General features: G+C 47.1%; 1 protein-coding gene across 1 annotated transcript in view; it reads left to right on the top strand.

Moving 5' to 3' along the window:
- Positions 1–18,685, top strand: part of PUSL1 (pseudouridine synthase like 1) — a 159,098-nt gene that overhangs the window by 108,065 nt on the left and 32,348 nt on the right. The window contains exon 5 of the mRNA XM_082273557.1: positions 11,577–11,750. Within this exon, the coding sequence (XP_082129683.1) occupies positions 11,577–11,750 (174 nt within the window). The remainder of the gene's footprint in view (positions 1–11,576; positions 11,751–18,685) is intronic.

Raw genomic sequence — 18,685 nt, 5'->3', positions numbered from 1 at the left:
TTGCCCTAGTGTCGCAAACTCTGACTGAGTGGGCTAAGTTCCTACGCCGTGACCTGGAGGGAGAACAGCTCCCTCCTCCCTTTGCTGAGCATGGTTTCTAGGCTGTCCGTGACAGCAGTGGTCCTTCAGGGCATGATATGGCTAAAATGCTGGTCTGCAGACCAGTCTTCCAAGATGGCCTAATCTGTTCTCTCCTTTTTGGGGGATCGCCTGTTTGGATCTTCCTGGATGATATCCTTAATGGTCTTACGGGGGGAAGAGTGTTCTTCTTCCACAGACTGCCAGGGGCAAGGGGTTTTGTCACAGAGAGCGAGTTCTTCCAGTCCTGCAGAATGGCCCTCTTCTGCCTGAAGGGGTGCCCTCACCCGTGTCTGAGGTGGGGGGAACATTTTCGCTTCTTTCCGGACCCATGAACCTTCCTGATCCAAGACAGGTGGGTCCGCGAGCTAATCTGGTCCGGTTACAAGATCAGGTTTCGGTCTTATCCTCCAGTGAGGATCTTTCTTCCAATCTGCGCTTGTCCCCAGACCACCTGCGGGTGATTGTTCTGGTTCCAACATCGGAACGTTTTCAAGGTTTCTAGTCCAACCTGTTTACAGTTCCTGGGAAGGAAGGCAAGGTACGTCCAATCCTGAACCTCAAGGCCTTGAACCGCTTGTGGGGGTACAGAAGTTCCAAATGGGGTCCATTCTTACAGTAGAGGCATCCCCAACTCAAAGGATGCTACCTTCATATTTCATTATATGATGGTCATCAGCGTTTCCTCCGCTTGCCGTGGTTGAGGAGCATGCTCAATTCATGGCATTACCCTTTGGTCGCCGCAGCTCCTCGGGTATTCACAAAAGTGTTGGCCCTGGTCTTGGCATAGTAGCGACAGTGGGGGATTGCGGTACTGGGTACCTGGACTATCTTCTTCTGCAGGCAGAGTGTCCGACTGGTCTAAAGGACAACCTGGACAATACTATGCGGACTCTGTAGTAGTTTGGTTGGAAATTGAACTTCCAAAACTCTGCTCTAGTTCCGTACACCAAGTTGGACTATCTGGGTCTGACTTTGGATTGGCTTCAGCCAGGGTGTTTTTTCCAGGGGAACAACAACTCCAAAGCTGCAGGATGCGACTCGATTTCTGTTGTTCAGCATTCGGTCTTCTTTCTGGACTTGCGTGCGGGCGCTGTGCCTGATAGTGTCTACCTTCGAGGCGGTTCCGTTTGCACAGTTCAAGCCTCTGCAAAGGTAGATTCTTTCCAAGTGGGACAAGGATCCACAGTTTCTAGATAATCCTTCCTTCCCCTGTACTGGACGGTGGTCCCTGCGGTTGGGAGGCATTTTGGGCACGGATGTGCTTAAGGGGTCTGGGCTCTGGGGGAGTCAAGACTACCAATCACTATTCTGGAACTTCAGGCGATAAGGTTTGTCTTTCTCGTTGGACAATTTGCCTCCAGTAGTGCACGGTAAGGATCTATCGGACAATACCACAGCCGTGGCGTATGTCTATCACCAACAGGGCACAAAGAGTGTCCTGACGACTTGGGAGGTAGCCGGCATTCTAAGGTTCAGCTTTATCTCTGGTGGAAAACACCCGAGGTCGACCTGTTTGCCTTTCGTCTCAACAGGAAGGTACAGCGAATTATGGCAAGGTCTCGGGATCCTCTGGCTGACGTCACAGATGCACTGGTGTCTCTTTGGGACCAGTATCTTCTGATATATGCCATTTCCCCGCTAAAACTTCTGACGAGTCTTCTGCGAAGAATCAAGGCAGAAGGGTTCCGGTCATGACAAAAATCGAATTTTTTTACTTACCGTAAATTAAAATCCATTTCTCTGATGTTCATTGACAGACACAGCACCCACCCCTCTGTGGAGTTATAATTCTCCAGACACTGCTTGTAAAAAACTGAGTGAGTATAGCAGGAAGAGGGTGTATACCCCCTGGGACTGCCCATGAGTGTAGCCATAACTTTTTTCTGTCTAGTGTCCTACTCCTGTAGGGAGCAGCATAATGCAATGGTCAAGAATGGCAAGAGCTGTGTCTGTCAATGAACATCAGAGAAATGGATTTTACAGTAAGTCGAAAATCCCATTTTTCTTGTTCATTAAAGGGAAAAGCCATGCATTTTGAAGCTCATTTAAAGAGTGTATTCTACAGCTGCAAGAAAAAGTATGTGAACCCTTTGGAATGATATGGATTTCTGCACAAATTGGTCATAAAATGTGATATGATCATCATCTAAATCACAACAATAGACAATTACAGTCTGCTTAAACTAATAACACACAAAGAATGAAATGTTGCCATGTTTTTATTGAACACACCATGTTAAACATTCACAGTGCAGGTGGAAAAAGTATGTGAACCCCTAGACTAATGACATCTCCAAGAGCTAATTGGAGTGAGATGTCAGCCAACTGCAGTCCAATTAATGAGATGAGATTGGTGGTGTTGGTTACAGCTGCCCTGCCCTTTTAAAAAACACACACCAGTTCTGGGTTTGCTTTTCACAAGAAGCATTGCCTAATGTGAATGATGCCTCACATAAAAGAGCTCTCAGAAGACCTACGATTAAGAATTGTTGACTTGCATAAAGCTGGAAAGGGTTATAAAAGTGTCTCCAAAAGCATTGCTGTTCATCAGTCCACGGTAAGACAAATTGTCTATAGATGGAGAAAGTTCAGCACTGCTGCTACTCTCCCTAGGTGACTTTCCTGTAAAGATGACTGCAAGAGCACAGCGCAGACTGCTCAATGAGGTGAAGAAGAATCCTAGAGTGTCAGCTAAAGACTTACAAAAGTCACTGGCAAATGCTAACATTCCTGTTAGCGAATCTACAATACGTAAAACACTAAACAAGAATGGATTTCATGGGAGGATACCACAGAGGAAGCCACTGCTGTCCAAACAAAACATTGCTGCAGGTTTACAGTTTGCACAAGAGCACCTGGTTGTTCCACAGCAGTACTGGCAAAATATTCTGTGGACAGATGAAACCAAAGTTGAGTTGTTTGGAAGAAACACACAACACTATGTGTGGCGAAAAAGAGGCACAGCACACCAACATCAAAACCTCATCCCAAGTATGGTGGTGGGGACATCATGGTTTGGGGCTGCTTTGCTGTGTCAGGGCCTGGACGGATTGCTATCATCGAAGGAAAAATCAATTCCCAAGTTTATCAAGACATTTTGCAGGAGAACTTAAGGCCATCTGTCTACCAGCTGAAGCTCAACAGAAGATGGGTGTTGCAACAGGACAATGACCCAAAGCATAGAAGTAATACATAAGTATTCACAGCATTTGCAATGGCGCTCAAAACTTAGCTCCGGTGCATCCTGTTTACACTGATCATCCTTGAGATGCTTCTACAACTTGATTGGAGTCCACCTGTGGTAAATTCAGTTTATATGGACATGATTTGTAAAGGCACACCCCTGTCTATATAAGTTCCCACAGTTAACAGTGCATGTCAAAGCACAAACCAAGCCATGAAGCCCAAGGAATTGTCTGTAGACCTCCGAGACAGGATTGTTTCGAGGCACAGATCGGGGAAGAGTACAGAAACATTTCTGCATTATTTAAGGTCCCAGTGTGCACAATGGCCCCCCTTCATCCATAAATGGAAGAAGTTTGGAACAACCAGGACTCTTCCTAGAGTGGGCCTGCCTGGCCAAACTAAGCGATCGGGGGAGAAGGACCTTAGTCAGGAAGGTAACCAAGAACCCAATGGTTACTCTGACAGAGTGCCAGTGTTTCTCTGTGGAGAGAGGAGAACCTTCCAGAAGAACAACCATCTCTGCAGCACTCCACCAATCAAACCTGTATGGTAGAGGGGCCAGACAGAAGCAACTCCTCAGTAAAAGGCACATGACAGCCCGTCTGGAGTTTGCTAAAAGGCCCCTGATCGTGAGAAACAAAATTCTCTGGTCTGATGAAACAAAAATGGAACTCTTTGGCCTGAATGACAAGAGTCATGTCTGGAGGAAACCAGGCACCGCTCATCTCCTGGCCAATACCATCCCTACAGTGAAGCATGGTGGTTGCAGCAGCATCATGCTGTGGGGATGTTTTTCAGCGGCAGGAACTAGGAGACTAGTCAGGATCGAGGGAAAGATGAATGCAGCAATGTACAGAGACATCCTTGATAAAAACCTGCTCCAGGGACGGCAATGGAGTAGGACGCACGAGTGCCTAGCTCCGCTATCGGTCAATTCATCCTTCTCCATCCTGAGTGCCCACGACTTCTCACACACACCGGACCTGTGTGCCTCGCTCCCGCACGCTCAGAGCCATGTCTCCATCGAAGAAGGGCTCCTCCGCGGCCGCTGCATCCCTGGACAAATTCTGCCGGCAGGACCCGGGCCCCGCTGCACAAGATGGCGCCGAGCTTCCCGCGCCGGCAGCCGCCCCCAACCTTAACAAGATACTGGATGCCATTTCCACTTGTCAGGCCACACTAACGGCCAAGATAGAAGAAGTAAAGGTGGATGTCTCATTGATCAGACAAGATTTGTCTAAACTTAGGGACCGGGTCACGGACACAGAGGCCAGAATCAGCCAGGCAGAGGATGTCATTCTCCCCTTGCAGCATTCTACTGAGTCGCTTCAGCGCCAGTTCCAGCAACTCGCCCAGAAGCAGGACGACTTAGAAAATAGGGCCCGGCGGTGTAACCTCCGTTTTGTAGGGCTCCCGGAGGGTGCTGAGGGTGTGGACCCTCCGACATTCCTGGAAAATCTGCTGATCTCCAACTATGGCAGGGAGGCCTTTTCTGCCACGTTTGCGGTTGAGAGGGCCCACCGTATGCCCGCCCGCCACCCCCTTGAGGGTGCCCCAGCGCGGACTTTCATAGCCAAACTGCTGAACTACCGCGATCGGGACAAAATCCTGCGTCACACTAGGGAACGTGGCAACATCCCTTTCCAAAACGTGACCATCATGGTGTTCCCGGAATTTTCCATTGAAGTTCAAAAACAGAGATCCCGCTTCACGAATGTTAAGAGAAGGCTCCGTACTCACAATCTGAAATACGCCATGTTGTTCCCAGCGTGCCTCCGTGTGATCTGTGATGGGAAAGCCTAATTTTATGAGGACCCTGAGTTGGCGTCTGCATGGCTTGATTAGTATACAGCGCAAGGCCGTGACCAAGTTTGAGGTGACTTTTCATCTTCCCCTTCTGGCACCTTCTCCACATGTGGGATCTAATGACATTGGGACCCCTGCAGGGACGGTGGGAACCCCCTCTTCCCCCCTTCCATCCTGACTATGAGGACTGATGGTTTCCCGCATTCTGCTCTGTTGTGGAGGGGGGTACCCGTCTCATCCCGGTATTCCACCTGTTGGTCTCCTGTATGGCTCCCCAAACCATTTCGTGGGTGCTACGCATAGTATAGAGTACTGCCCCCTTCTGTTCTATTTATTTTTATTATTACCTGCTTATTTCTATTTTATTTTTCTATTTCACTTTTCAGTGGTTGGACTTATATTACCTGGATAATGTTACTGTGTTGATATGTACAGCTCGGGGGTGTACCCTGCTACTGCCTTCGGGGTTGGGTATTAAGTGTATTGCGTGCTATATGCCCCCCCTGCACATTGTGTCCCACTGCCTTCCTGCTTCAGGGGGACTCTACCTAATGACCGTCTGCGTGAGTTGGGGGCTGTCATACTTGGTGTGTATGGCACGCTCCCTGTTGTTTTGTTTTTTAGTGTTACTTTTCTTTTTTGCTCCTACTACTGGCTTCCTCACCAGCGTTGGGTCGCCCCCTGTGTTCGCAGAACACACTGCAGAGATGCTGTTATATATTTTGCTAGTGGTACTTGGGTCCCGGCTCACCCTTGGGTTGCACATTGTTATGTTTATGATCTCTGAACTTGTTTTGGGTTTTGTGCTCCCGCCAGGTTGTGGGGGCGGAGAGCGGGGTGGGGGGAATGTTAAGGTTGTTATTTGACTTTCATATGCTATTTCAATTATTACCAATGTACAGTATGTCTTACTTGAGGTTTTGCCTGTCTGGGTAGATATTGCAATATTTTCATGCTATGTGTTCTTCTGTGGCTGTCCAGTGTCATGTGTCCTCAGAGTCCTGTTGTTACCCATCCGCTTTGCTATATACATGTCCTTACAATGGGCCCCTTAAGATTCCTTACGTGGAATGTCCGTGGCCTACGGGACAAAATTAAGCGGTCAGCTATTTTTCAGTGCCTTAAATCTTACAGGGCGGATGTGGCGGTCTTAACAGAAACCCATGCCACGGGATAACTCCCACTGGCCCTGCGGCGGCCTTGGGTGCTTACCACGCTGTTTACTCCTCCCACTCCCGGGGGGTCTCGATACTGGTGGGTAAATCGCTTCACTTTTCCCTTCTCACAGTTCACACGGACCCGCAGGGTAGGTTTGTTTTTTTGCATGCCCTCTTATATTCCAAACCGTATCTTATATTGGCCTGTTATATCCCCCCCCCCCCCCCGTACAGCACTGCAGTGGTTACTGAGGGGGTTGCCTTCATGGCGCAGCACCCTACCATTCCCGCTGTGTGGTCGGGAGATTTTAATATGGTCCTGCATCCGGCCCTTAACGGACTCCTGGCGTCATCTCCACCCCTCTGATAGGGCATATTCATGCTTCTCCACCACCCACTCGTCGTTCTCTTGCATAGACCTTATTATGGTTTCTGCGCAATTGCTACCGCTACTGATATGTGCGGGGTTTCATCCTCGGTCTTTGTCTGACCATGCTCCCTACTGGGTTTCCCTGAACCTGGCTCCGTCAACCATGCCACGTCCGTGGCGCTCCATCCCTTTTGGCTTCGAGCACTGGCGGATCAAACTGACATACCGCAAGAATGGGCTTTTCTGTTTGAGAGGGAGTAAATAGCTTTTTGCAAAACAGAGAGCATTAGATCTTCTCTTCTTTTTACACCGGATTTCTGGTCTATACGGAGGGATAGCTGGAGGCGGTGAAAGAAAGGGACATCAGCCTGCTATACTTATATCCCAAAGCGTGTTTGACTCTCAGGAGTCTAATCCTAAGGTGAACTGCTTATCTTGCACCAACCACTGGGAGCACTTGGAGTGAAGCATGCAGCACTTTAATTTGTGATCACAGATGAAGATTGATTTGTTCATCTTTGATTTCACTTTATGATTCACTAATAATTGGGACTATTAAGATCACTGGAAATCACTAATAATAGAGTTGATTTATTAAGATTGATTTGATATCTTATTTAAAATTATTTTGACACATTTATTGATTTATTCACTTGGCGCAGCAATATTATTTATTGATTATTCATTTAAATTGCATGCCCGCTCCACTCTGAGCAGACGTATCAATCGCCTGAAATCCTCTTCTAAAAATGTCCTTCAGCAAGCTCTTACACATTCCACCACAATTACTGAAGCTTGTGCCGTGGACCCATCCCCGTCTCGTGTCTCTGAACTTAAGTCTCAGACCCGTGTGGTCGACCAACTGCGATATGAAATGGCCAAACGTAAGCTTTTCTTTTGCAGCCAGAGGATCTTTGAGCAGGGGGAGCGTGCGGGCAAGCTTCTGGCCGATTTGGCTCACCAGGAATTTACACCACCGGTGGTGGTATCCCTAGTGGGGGCGGACGGCGCGGAGGTCACCGACCCGGCCCGAGTGACGCAGCTGTTCCGCTCCTACTATGAATCCCTCTATGCATCCCAAACCACCGTCACCGCTCCTGAAACCCGGGATTTTCTGCAATTGGTGGACTTTCCCCGGCTATCGGCGTCCCAGCGGGCTGCCCTGGAGGCTCCCCTGTCTGCGGACAAGATTGCCGATGACATTGCCTCCTTGGCTCTGGCGAAGTCACCGGGCTCGGATGGGCTTCCATTAGACTTTTATTCTACCTATGCTGAAGTCCTGGCCCCTGCTTTATTAGAGACGTATACTTATCGTACTTCCTAAACCTGGGAAAGATCCCCGTTATCCAGAATCGTACCGTCCGATATCCCTCTTACAAGCTGATATTAAAATCTTGGCTAAGGTGCTTGCCCGTCGCCTGGCACATGTAGTTCTTTCCCTTGTACAGCCCGATCAGACGGGGTTTATGCCGGGGAAGAACACGGCCATGAACACTAGACGACTCTTTCTTAATGTACAGGCGCGTAACGAGCAAATGGGGACTAGGGCGGTGGTCGCTTTGGACGCCGCCAAAGCCTTTGACTCCGTTGAATGGAGCTATTTATGGGAGTGCCTGCGGCGTTTCGGATTCGGTCCCTCCTTTGTCCGGTAGGTGCGTCTGCTGTATTACTGCCCGGTCGCCAGAGTCGCAGTTAATGGGTGGCTCTCTGACCCGTTCCCCCTGAGCCGCAGGACGTGTCAGGGCTGTCCCCTATCTCTACTGCTCTATGCCTTGGCAGTGGAGCCTCTGGCTGTTGCAGTCAGGGCACACTCGGGCATACTCGGTCTGCAGGCGAGTTTGTTAACGGAGAAGGTAGGCCTCTATGCCGACGATATGTTGTTGTACCTGGCAGATACTGGTCCGTCTCTGCGCACAGCGCTCCAAACCATCAATGACTTTGGTCAACACTCAGGCCTACGTATTAACTGGGATAAGTCCCAAATCTTGCCCCTGGACCCCTCCCACGGCGGATTCTGTCTGCTTGCCGTTATCTAGGGTCTCTCAGATCCGCTATCTGGGGATCATGGTCACTAGGACGACGTCGGACTACGTTGCTGACAATTTGGAACCTCTTATCCTGGTATTGAAACAATGTACACAGGCTTAGGCTAGGCTCCCCCTGGGTGTGATGGGCAGGGTGAACTTAATTTAAAATGGTCTTACTCCCCAAATTCCTATACGTCTTTTGGCATTCTCCAGTGCTTATTCCTTTGAAACTGTTTAAAGTGATCTATGCTATCCTCAACTCCTTTGTATGGGGCAAGAGCCGTCACAAGCTTTCCTGGTCGATGCTCAAAAACCCAACCACGTGTGGGGGCGTGGCGGTTCCTGATTTCCACACGTATTATCTGGCGGCACAACTGTCCCATTTTCATTACTTTCATGGTTCGGAGGCTGATCGTTAGCGAGCGTTGGTGTGCACTGACTCGACTCAAGCCACTCTTACTCCGCTACAGGTTGTGTTGCGAAGTCGAGGTTCGTCGATGGTGGCGATTGCCTCTGCCCCCCCGGTGCACCTGCGTAGACATACCTGGGAGCTGTCGCGTCGATGCCTAGGGCTGGCGAAGTTTCACGCCTACACTACCCTCTGGCGCAACTACTGCCTGCCTGAGCTGTGCTCTCTTCCCGGGGCCGAGCTGTGGGTAGCCAAGGGAGTACTGTTTCTATATCAAGTGGTGCGGGGCTCGGAGATATGCTCTTTTCATTCTCTATCACTGCGTTTTGCGCTCCCACCTCGCTTGTACTTCAGTTACCTCCAGCTCAGACATGCATTGCTGACCCAATTTCCTGATGGGATCCCGGATCCTCTCGAGGCCCCAGCCCTTACCATCCTCATGGGTGAGGACCCCTCTAAAATGATATCGGCCATGTATTTGGAATTGCGCTCTCGAGCCGTCGAGGGGGTGGTGGAGAACCTACAACGTAAATGGAGCTCTGACGCCCCCCAACTAGATGACTCAGACTGGGATGCTATTTTAGACAGTCCTAAATTGTCCTCCCCCAAACTCTCGGACCAATTGACGCAACTGTATATCCTGCATAGATCCTACCTCACCCCTCTTCGCATGGCTAGATATCGGGAGGGGATTGATACTGACTGTCCCCGCTGCCACACACACTCCTGCACGTTTATACATTTACTCTGGTCGTGTCCGGTGATACAAACCTTTTGGTTACAAGTCATTACGTTCCTCCATGACCACATGGGCTCCCCTCTCCAGTTAGACATTAAACAGTGTGTACTGGGCCTCTTTCCAGACGACGTGGCTGACAAATTCCTCACTACTTTCCTACATGAGACGCTCTTCCACGCTCGCAAACTTATAGCAAAATTGTGGATGCGAGCACAGTCTCCCATTCTCCGGCAGTGGATGGCCGAGGTCAATTATACCCTCCCTTACAAACGTCTGATCTACCTCCCACAGAGGTTGCCCCAAAAAATTTGATAGGGTCTGGAGCCGATGGTTGGAGAACTCCGGTACGTGCACTGGTCAGCCATAGGTATAATATTCCTGTGAAGTGTCTTCCGATTGTTTTTTCCCGGATGAACCCCATGGGAATGAAGATATGTATTTTTATTGTTATCTACTCAGTTGTCTTGGAGAGCTTCAATACCGTTCTAATTTTTATTGTACATGGTGTGGTATCCTGTTCTATGCTACATTCTCCTGTGTTGTAACGATTGATTGTCTTTGTTTAATCTCAATAAATTGCTTTTTGAAAGTCAAAAAAAAAAAAAAAACCCTGCTCCAAAGCCCTCTGGACCAAAAAATAAAGGAGTGGCTAAAGGACAACACTGTGAATGTCCTTGAGTGGCCCAGCCAGACCCCAGACTTGAACCCGATTGAACAGCTCTTAAGAGATCTGACTATAGCTGTGCACTAACGCTCCCCATCCAACCTGATGGAGCTTGAGAGATCCTGCAAAGAAGAATGGGAGAAACTGCCTAAAAATAAATGTGCCAAGCTTGTAGCATCATGCCCAAAAAGACTTGAGGCTGTAATTGGTGCCAAAGGTGCTTCAACAAAGTATTGAGCAAAGGCTGCGAATACTTATTTACATGGGGTTGTTTTAATTTTTTATTTTTATTAGGTTGCTAAGATTTCAAATAAACTTCTTTAATGCTGTCATTATGGGGTATTATTTGTAGAATTTTGAGGAAAATAATGAATTTAATCCATTTTGGTATAAGGATGTAACATAACAAAATGTGGAAAAAGTGAAGCGCTGTAAAAACTTTCTGGATGCACTGTATGTAGGTCACCACTAGGATACATAGAAAACAATTATTTTCTGTGTGCCTCGTTCACACTGCAATTCAGCAAGCTGCGGTAAAATGTAGATATATGTAACATTATATTGCAGCACACTGCAAGGCACTGCATTTAACCATGCTGCTGTGCAGAAATGGTCACTATGTGGTGCTTCAATTTTTTTGTAAAAATGTAAATAGTGCAATAAACTGATACATGCATCATACCAAACTGACAGCTGCCCGCGCATAAAAATTGAGAATTTAGCATGTGGGCAGTGTGAACGGACCCTCAATTAAAGCACAACTCTGTTGGGTGTATGATCCACAGAACTAGGTGCCATAATGTCATAGGCTTACATCTTTTATGTAATATAGATTCTCAGAATGTACTCTGCTCTGCTCATGCACTAAGTGCAGTGTACATTTAAAAGGAAACTGATAGCAAACAGGTAAAGGGTATTTTTGGCAGAAGAGTGATACAGAATCTCTTCTACCGAAATACTACCTGCTCATATGTTTTCTCAAGTTCAGTTATGCAGTAAAAGAGCTATCTGACATATCTGTTTCATTTTGGTTAGAATACAGTATGGTACGTGATTTTGTAAATGCTAATTTACATAAAATAATAAGCTGAGCTTATTGGTTCATTTTCTTTATCAGTGTTCTTTTTTTTTTCATAGTAGCCTTGACATAGAGAAGATTCATGAAGCTGCTCAGTTTCTGCTTGGAACTCATGATTTCAGTGCCTTCAGATCTATAAACTCTGAGACTCCTTTTAAATCTCCTATCAAGACATTAGAACAGGCAGATTTTACTGCTTCTTCAAGCCTCCTTCCAATTCACAACCAGAACAGGTAAGGCAGCTTATTGGTTCTTATGCCCAAACATTGACCTCCATTGATACCTCGAGTACATAACTACAAAAAAGCAACTGTAATGTGCACAGTATAGAATCCCACAGTAACAATAGGTGGAGGCTGCTGTATGGGTATAGGTGTTTTATCCACTTCACCTTCACAAACTTTTACCCCTTTCATGACTTAGGTATTTTTTTGCTATGCAGCGCTGTGCTACTTTAACTGGCAATTGCAAATAAATAATCTTTCTTCATATATTTAAGCCAAAATGTTGTCTGCTACATTTCTTTGGTAAAAATAACCCAAATCATCATTACAAAACTATGGTATACAGTATATATTTGAATATTGATTAGTCCTGGTGCACTTAAGACCTGTCTCATTTCTTCAGGTGCTAAAATGCCAGGACAGGACAAATACCCCCAAATGACCCCTTTTTGGAAAGTAGATACTCCAAGGTATTTAGTAAGAGGCATGGCGAGTTTTTTGAAGTTGTAATTTTTTTGTCACTTTTTCTTGCAAAATAAGTAAAAATACATTTTGTTTTTAATTTTACATACTGTCACCAGTGCAGTACAGCGCCATCATATGAATGGTGTGGAGGTGATCAGAGATACTGACTTGTAAAAGTATGTGAAAAAAAAAGACAGTTTGCTTACAATTGTGATCTGCGATTGGCTACAGCTGATCACATGGTACAGGGTGCTGTGATTGTCCCAGGTACCATGTTATAGCTGTGGGCCAATCACAACATCACTATAGTAACCAAGCAGTCATGAATTGAAGCCATTCATGTTTGTTTTGCTTACCTTGTAATCATTTGATCACTATGATTGGTCATAGCGATCACATGATACCCTGGACTGCTCACAGCGGCAGGGTACCAAGCACCCAGGTCCGGTGGACACAGCCAATCATGGTACTGTACAACAGATCTCAGACAGTAAGAGGGAGAAGCAGGTCAAGGAGCCACTCATATGTCCAGTAGGGCTGCCACGACGCGTCCACGTAGTCGACTACGTCGACTACAAAAAATCGTCGACGTGCGTGAAAAGCGTCGACGCATCTACGCGTGACGTCACACGCCCCCTGGCCGGCCGCCGCGCCGCTTGAAATTCCCCCGCCGGGCTCCGTCCACACCGATGCCGGAGACAAGACCGTCCACACCAATGCCGGAGACAAGAGGTGAGCGCTGACCGTCTCCAGCACCCCTGTACTCCGCCACAGCTTCTGCCGCAACGCCATCCTCCCCGATCACCCAGCTACTTAAGAGATGTCACATGTGCGGCACTACACCGGCTTGTACTGTACTGTGGCGGCTTGTAATGGCCTGTACTAGGTGGGAGGGCTTACTGGGGGGTCTGTACTGGGAGGGTGTTTACTAAGTGGTCTGTACAGTACAGACCACTTAGTAAGCCCCCCTCCCTGTGCAGACCTCTCAGTAAGCCCTCCCACCTAGTACAGACCCCTTAGTAAGCCCCCCCTCCCAATGCAGACCCCTCAGTACGCCCTCCCACCTAGTACAGTCTGTACTAGGTGGGAGGGCTTACTGAGGGGTCTGCACTGGGAGGGGGGGCTTACTAAGGGGTTTGTACTAGGTTGGAGGGCTTACTGAGTGGTCTGTACTAGTGTACTGGGAGGGGGGCTTACTAAGTGGTCTGTACAGTACACCCAGATCACCCAGCTACTTAAGAGATGTCACATGTGCGGCACTACACCGGCTTGTACTGTACTGTGGCGGCTTGTAATGGCCTGTACTAGGTGGGAGGGCTTACTGGGGGGTCTGTACTGGGAGGGTGTTTACTAAGTGGTCTGTACAGTACAGACCACTTAGTAAGCCCCCCTCCCTGTGCAGACCTCTCAGTAAGCCCTCCCACCTAGTACAGACCCCTTAGTAAGCCCCCCCTCCCAATGCAGACCCCTCAGTACGCCCTCCCACCTAGTACAGTCTGTACTAGGTGGGAGGGCTTACTGAGGGGTCTGCACTGGGAGGGGGGGCTTACTAAGGGGTTTGTACTAGGTTGGAGGGCTTACTGAGTGGTCTGTACTAGTGTACTGGGAGGGGGGCTTACTAAGTGGTCTGTACAGTACACCCAGATCACCCAGCTACTTAAGAGATGTCACATGTGCGGCACTACACCGGCTTGTACTGTACTGTGGCGGCTTGTAATGGCCTGTACTAGGTGGGAGGGCTTACTGGGGGGTCTGTACTGGGAGTGGGCTTACTAAGTGGTCTGTACAGTACAGACCACTTAGTAAGCCCCCCTTCCAGTACAGACCCCTCAGTAAGCCCTCCCACCTAGTACATACCGCTTAGTAAGCCCCCCTCCCAGTACAGACCCCTCAGTAAGCCCTCCCACCTAGTACATACTGTAGTAGGTGAGAGGGCTTACTGAGGGGTCTGCACTGGGAGGGGGGGGGGCTTACTAAGTGGTCTGTACTAGGTGGGAGGGCTTACTGAGGGGTCTGTACTGGAAGGGGGGCTTACTAAGTGGTCTGTACTAGGTGGGAGGGCTTACTGAGGGGTCTGTACTGGGAGGGGGGGCTTACTAAGGGGTTTGTACTAGGTTGGAGGGCTTACTGAGTGGTCTGTACTAGTGTACTGGGAGGGGGGCTTACTAAGTGGTCTGTACAGTACAGACCACTTAGTAAGCCCCCCTTCCAGTACAGACCCCTCAGTAAGCCCTCCCATCTAGTACATATACCACTTAGTAAGCCCCCCTCCCAGTACAGACCCCTCAGTAAGCCCTCCCACCATGGGCTGCCCTATGCGTGATAAATGAAAATGCTCAAAAACGCCTTACCCTGCAAAAAAAAAAAAAATGCATGTGGGAATGTGAGTTCCTGTTACACAGAGATGCGATTGGGGCTTGAAAGATGAGTGTTTCTGTCCACTCCCTCCTATGTACTTATATAAAGATGGCCATATACTATACAATCTCTGTACAATTTTGTTTAGATTTACCAGGATTAGGAGTACCCACCTATATATCTATTTACTGTGTATCCAATCAGACAGGTCCTTACACTAATGCACTAATTGCACTGATGGTAGATCTAAAGGAGATTGTACAATCAGATTGTATATTGTACATTGAACTTTACAGAACCCAGCACACACTTCTCTTGTTTTCAATACTACAGCTCTGCTCCACATAGGCTGTTATCTCATCTCTCATTCCTGCACACTTCAAAATGCCAAATGAACGATCTAAGCAAGATTAAAGTTAAGGTAGGGGGAAAAAATTGATGCATTTAATGCTATGCATTTAGTAGAGAAAGGGTGATCACTGATTGAATGCATTTCATTTAAAAACCATGCACCTGGAGATGGGTGGGTAGGTAGGAGGGTAGATGATGCAGGGTGTGTGCTAATGAGATCAGCTGGTAAACTCTTTCCTGTGTCATGACCTATAGTCTGTCCAGGATGTAAGGTAGAAGTAATCGATGAGTGTTTTGAAACAGTCATGAAGAAAGTGAGATAAGCATGTGTAGAATAAATGGAAAGTGGTTTTATTTCTGCAAAAGAAGTACATTAATGCTATACTGGTACATAGGTAAGCTGGAATTTAGGGGAAAAAAAGGTGAACATAGGTGAAATTAGCCTTTGCGACAAAGCAATGTCCCCAGTTCTCAAAGTTGGGGGACATTTATTGGCATATGCTGCCACCTGGTGCAAAAGCATTTCAGACGCATGTGTGACGAACATAGTGGCTAGGGTTACAAGTTCATATTTCAAGCTATACCTCCACACTGCTTCATGTTGTTCAACCTGCTATCATCCCTACAGAGACTAGCAGACCTCCATGCAAAACAAAACCAAAGACATTCCCGGATCAGCTTAACGACCAGCCTGCTAACCAACCGAATTGTCCTGTCTAACAATATGCATTACATTTGACTGCAAAAATTCTGCCTGGAATCTATCTGGTCAGTCATTGCCTCCCCTCCATCCAGAGGACCTGTTGGCCTCTGTGGACGTCAAGGATGTCCACTTGCACAACCTTATCTTTCCTATATATCAACGCAACATTCGATTTGCAGAGGGCTCACAACACTACCAGCTCATTGCTCTCTTTTTTGGCCTGTCCAAAGCAACTCGAGTCTTCACCAAGGTGCTAGCCCCTGTGTTTGCTCTGCTTTATTCAGTGGGGCATCTTCATAGTGGGATTGTTCGACTACCTTCTCCTGAGGAAACAGTCGGTTTAGACCTTGTCTGGAAATGTCCATGAAATGTGCAGATTCTATTGCTGGGTGGATTAGGCAGAATATCAGTCAAGCCCATAGGCTTAAAGACAAGATTCCATCTTTTCCTGTCAAGGCGTACTCCACAAGGTCTGTGACTGCCTCTTAAGCCCTTTAGCATCTGCTTCCCAGATTTGCAAGGCTGCCACCTGGCCTTCTGATCACGATTTTTACTAGGTGGATGTTTGGGCATCTTCTGATGCCAGCTGCATATGTAAGTTCCTCCTGGCAGCTTTTTAAACTGCAAGTTACCCCACTGTAACACTGTTGTTTGATGTGCTTATTAGCTTCATTTGCCGTGTTGTCCAGACTGCTTTTGGACATCCCAATTGTCTCCATATCTCCTGTAATCTTTAATAACGAATTGGAAAATGATTTTTGGACTTGCAAAAAAAAAAAATGTTTTCCTGGAGTTCACAGGGTCCACCAAGCTATCTTTATGTTCTGCTAATAGTCTTTTTCACATATCCAAAGCATGTTGGAAGTGGGAGGGTTTTTTTGTCAGTGTCCAATTTTACTGAAGGAGGCAGTATAACCCACTTGTCTCTGAATATTTTATTTTTTTTTACTCCTGTGTAGAGTAGGGAGTTACTGTCATTAAGAAAATAGGCGTTCTTGTCAAACCCATCTCTTAACATTCTACGTGGAGATGAGCTGTGAGCTAGATAGGGGGAGACCAGTGGATGTGGTGTACCTGGATTTCGTTAAGGCGTTTGATACAGCTCCCCACAAGCACTTAATTTATAAAATAAGGTCTGCAGGCATCGACCACAAGGTTTGCTCTTGGATACGGAAATAGCTAAAAGGGCGTGTCCAAAGGGTGGTAATAAATAGCGTACAGTGGGTACGGAAAGTATTCAGACCCCCTTAAATTTTTCATTTTTTGTTATATTGCAGCCATTTGCTAAAATCATTTAGGTTCATTCTTCTTCCTCATGAATGTACACATAGCACCCCATACTGACAGAAAAACACAGAATTTTTGACATTGTTGCAGATTTATTAAAAAAGAAAAACTGAAATATCACATGGTCCTAAGTATTCAGACCCTTTGCTCAGTATTTAGTAGAAGCCCCCTTTTGATCTAATACAGCCAGGAGTCTTTTTGGGAAAGATGCAACAAGTCTTTCACACCTGGATTTGGGGATCCTCTGCCATTCCTCCTTGCAGATCCTCTCCAGTTCTGTCAGGTTGGATGGTAAACGTTGGTGGACAGCCATTTTTAGGTCTCTCCAGAGATGCTCAATTGGGTTTAAGTCAGGGCTCTGGCTGGGCCATTCAAGAACAGTCACGGAGTTGTTGTGAAGCCACTCCTTCGTTATTTTAGCTGTGTGCTTAGGGTCATTGTCTTGTTGGAAGGTAAACCTTCGGCCCAGTCTGAGGTCCAGAGCACTCTGGAGAAGGTTTTTGTCCAGGATATCCCTGTACTTGGCCGCATTCATCTTTCCCTCGATTGCAACCAGTCGTCCTGTCCCTGCAGCTGAAAAACACCCCCACAGCATGATGCTGCCACCACCATGCTTCACTGTTGGGACTGTATTGGACAGGTGATGAGCAGTGCCTGGTTTTCTCCACACATACCGCTTAGAATTAAGGCCAAAAAGTTCTATTTTGGTTTCATCAGACCAGAGAATCTTATTTCTCACCATCTTGGAGTCCTTCAGGTGTTTTTTAGCAAACTCCATGCGGGCTTTCATGTGTCTTACACTGAGGAGAGGCTTCCGTCGGGCCACTCTGCCATAAAGCCCCGACTGGTGGAGGGCTGCAGTGATGGTTGACTTTCTACAACTTTCTCCCATCTCCTGACTGCATCTCTGGAGCTCAGCCACAGTGATCTTTGGGTTCTTCTTTACCTCTCTCACCAAGGCTCTTCTCCCCCGATAGCTCAGTTTGGCCGGACGGCCAGCTCTAGGAAGGGTTCTGGTCGTCCCAAACGTCTTCCATTTGAGGATTATGGAGGCCACTGTGCTCTTAGGAACCTTAAGTGCAGCAGAAATCTTTTTGTAACCTTGGCCAGATCTGTGCCTTGCCACAATTCTGTCTCTGAGCTCTTCAGGCAGTTCCTTTGACCTCATGATTCTCATTTGCTCTGACATGCATTGTGATCTGGAAGGTCTTATATAGACAGGTGTGTGGCTTTCCTAATCAAGTCCAATCAGTATAATCAAACACAGCTGGACTCAAATGAAGGTGTAGAACCATCTCAAGGATGATCAGAAGAAATGGAAAGCACCTGAGTTAAATATATGAGTGTCACAGCAAAGGGTCTGAATACTTAGGACCATGTGATATTTCAGTTTTTCTTTTTTAATAAATCTGCAACAATGTCAACAATTCTGTGTTTTTCTGTCAGTATGGGGTGCTATGTGTACATTCATGAGGAAGAAGAATGAACTTAAATGATTTTAGCAAATGGCTGCAATATAACAAAGAGTGAAAAATTTAAGGGGGTCTGAATACTTTCCGTACCCACTGTATATTCAGACTGGTCTGGGGTGGTAAGTGGGGTCCCCCAAGGCTCAGTCCTGGGACAAATCTTGATCAATTTATTTATAAACAGCATTGAGGACGGGATCATTAGTTCTATATCAGTTTTTGCAGATCACACAAAATTGGGCAGGGCAATAACTGCACAGCATGAAGCAGATATCCTACAGAATGACCTGAACAAAATAACAGAGTGGGCA

The sequence above is a fragment of the Pelophylax lessonae genome (assembly GCF_965119305.1).
Source record: "Pelophylax lessonae genome assembly, chromosome: 12".
Taxonomy (NCBI): Eukaryota; Metazoa; Chordata; class Amphibia; order Anura; family Ranidae; genus Pelophylax; species Pelophylax lessonae.
Note: the sequence above shows the minus strand (reverse complement) of the source record. Positions and strands in the feature narration are given on the sequence as shown.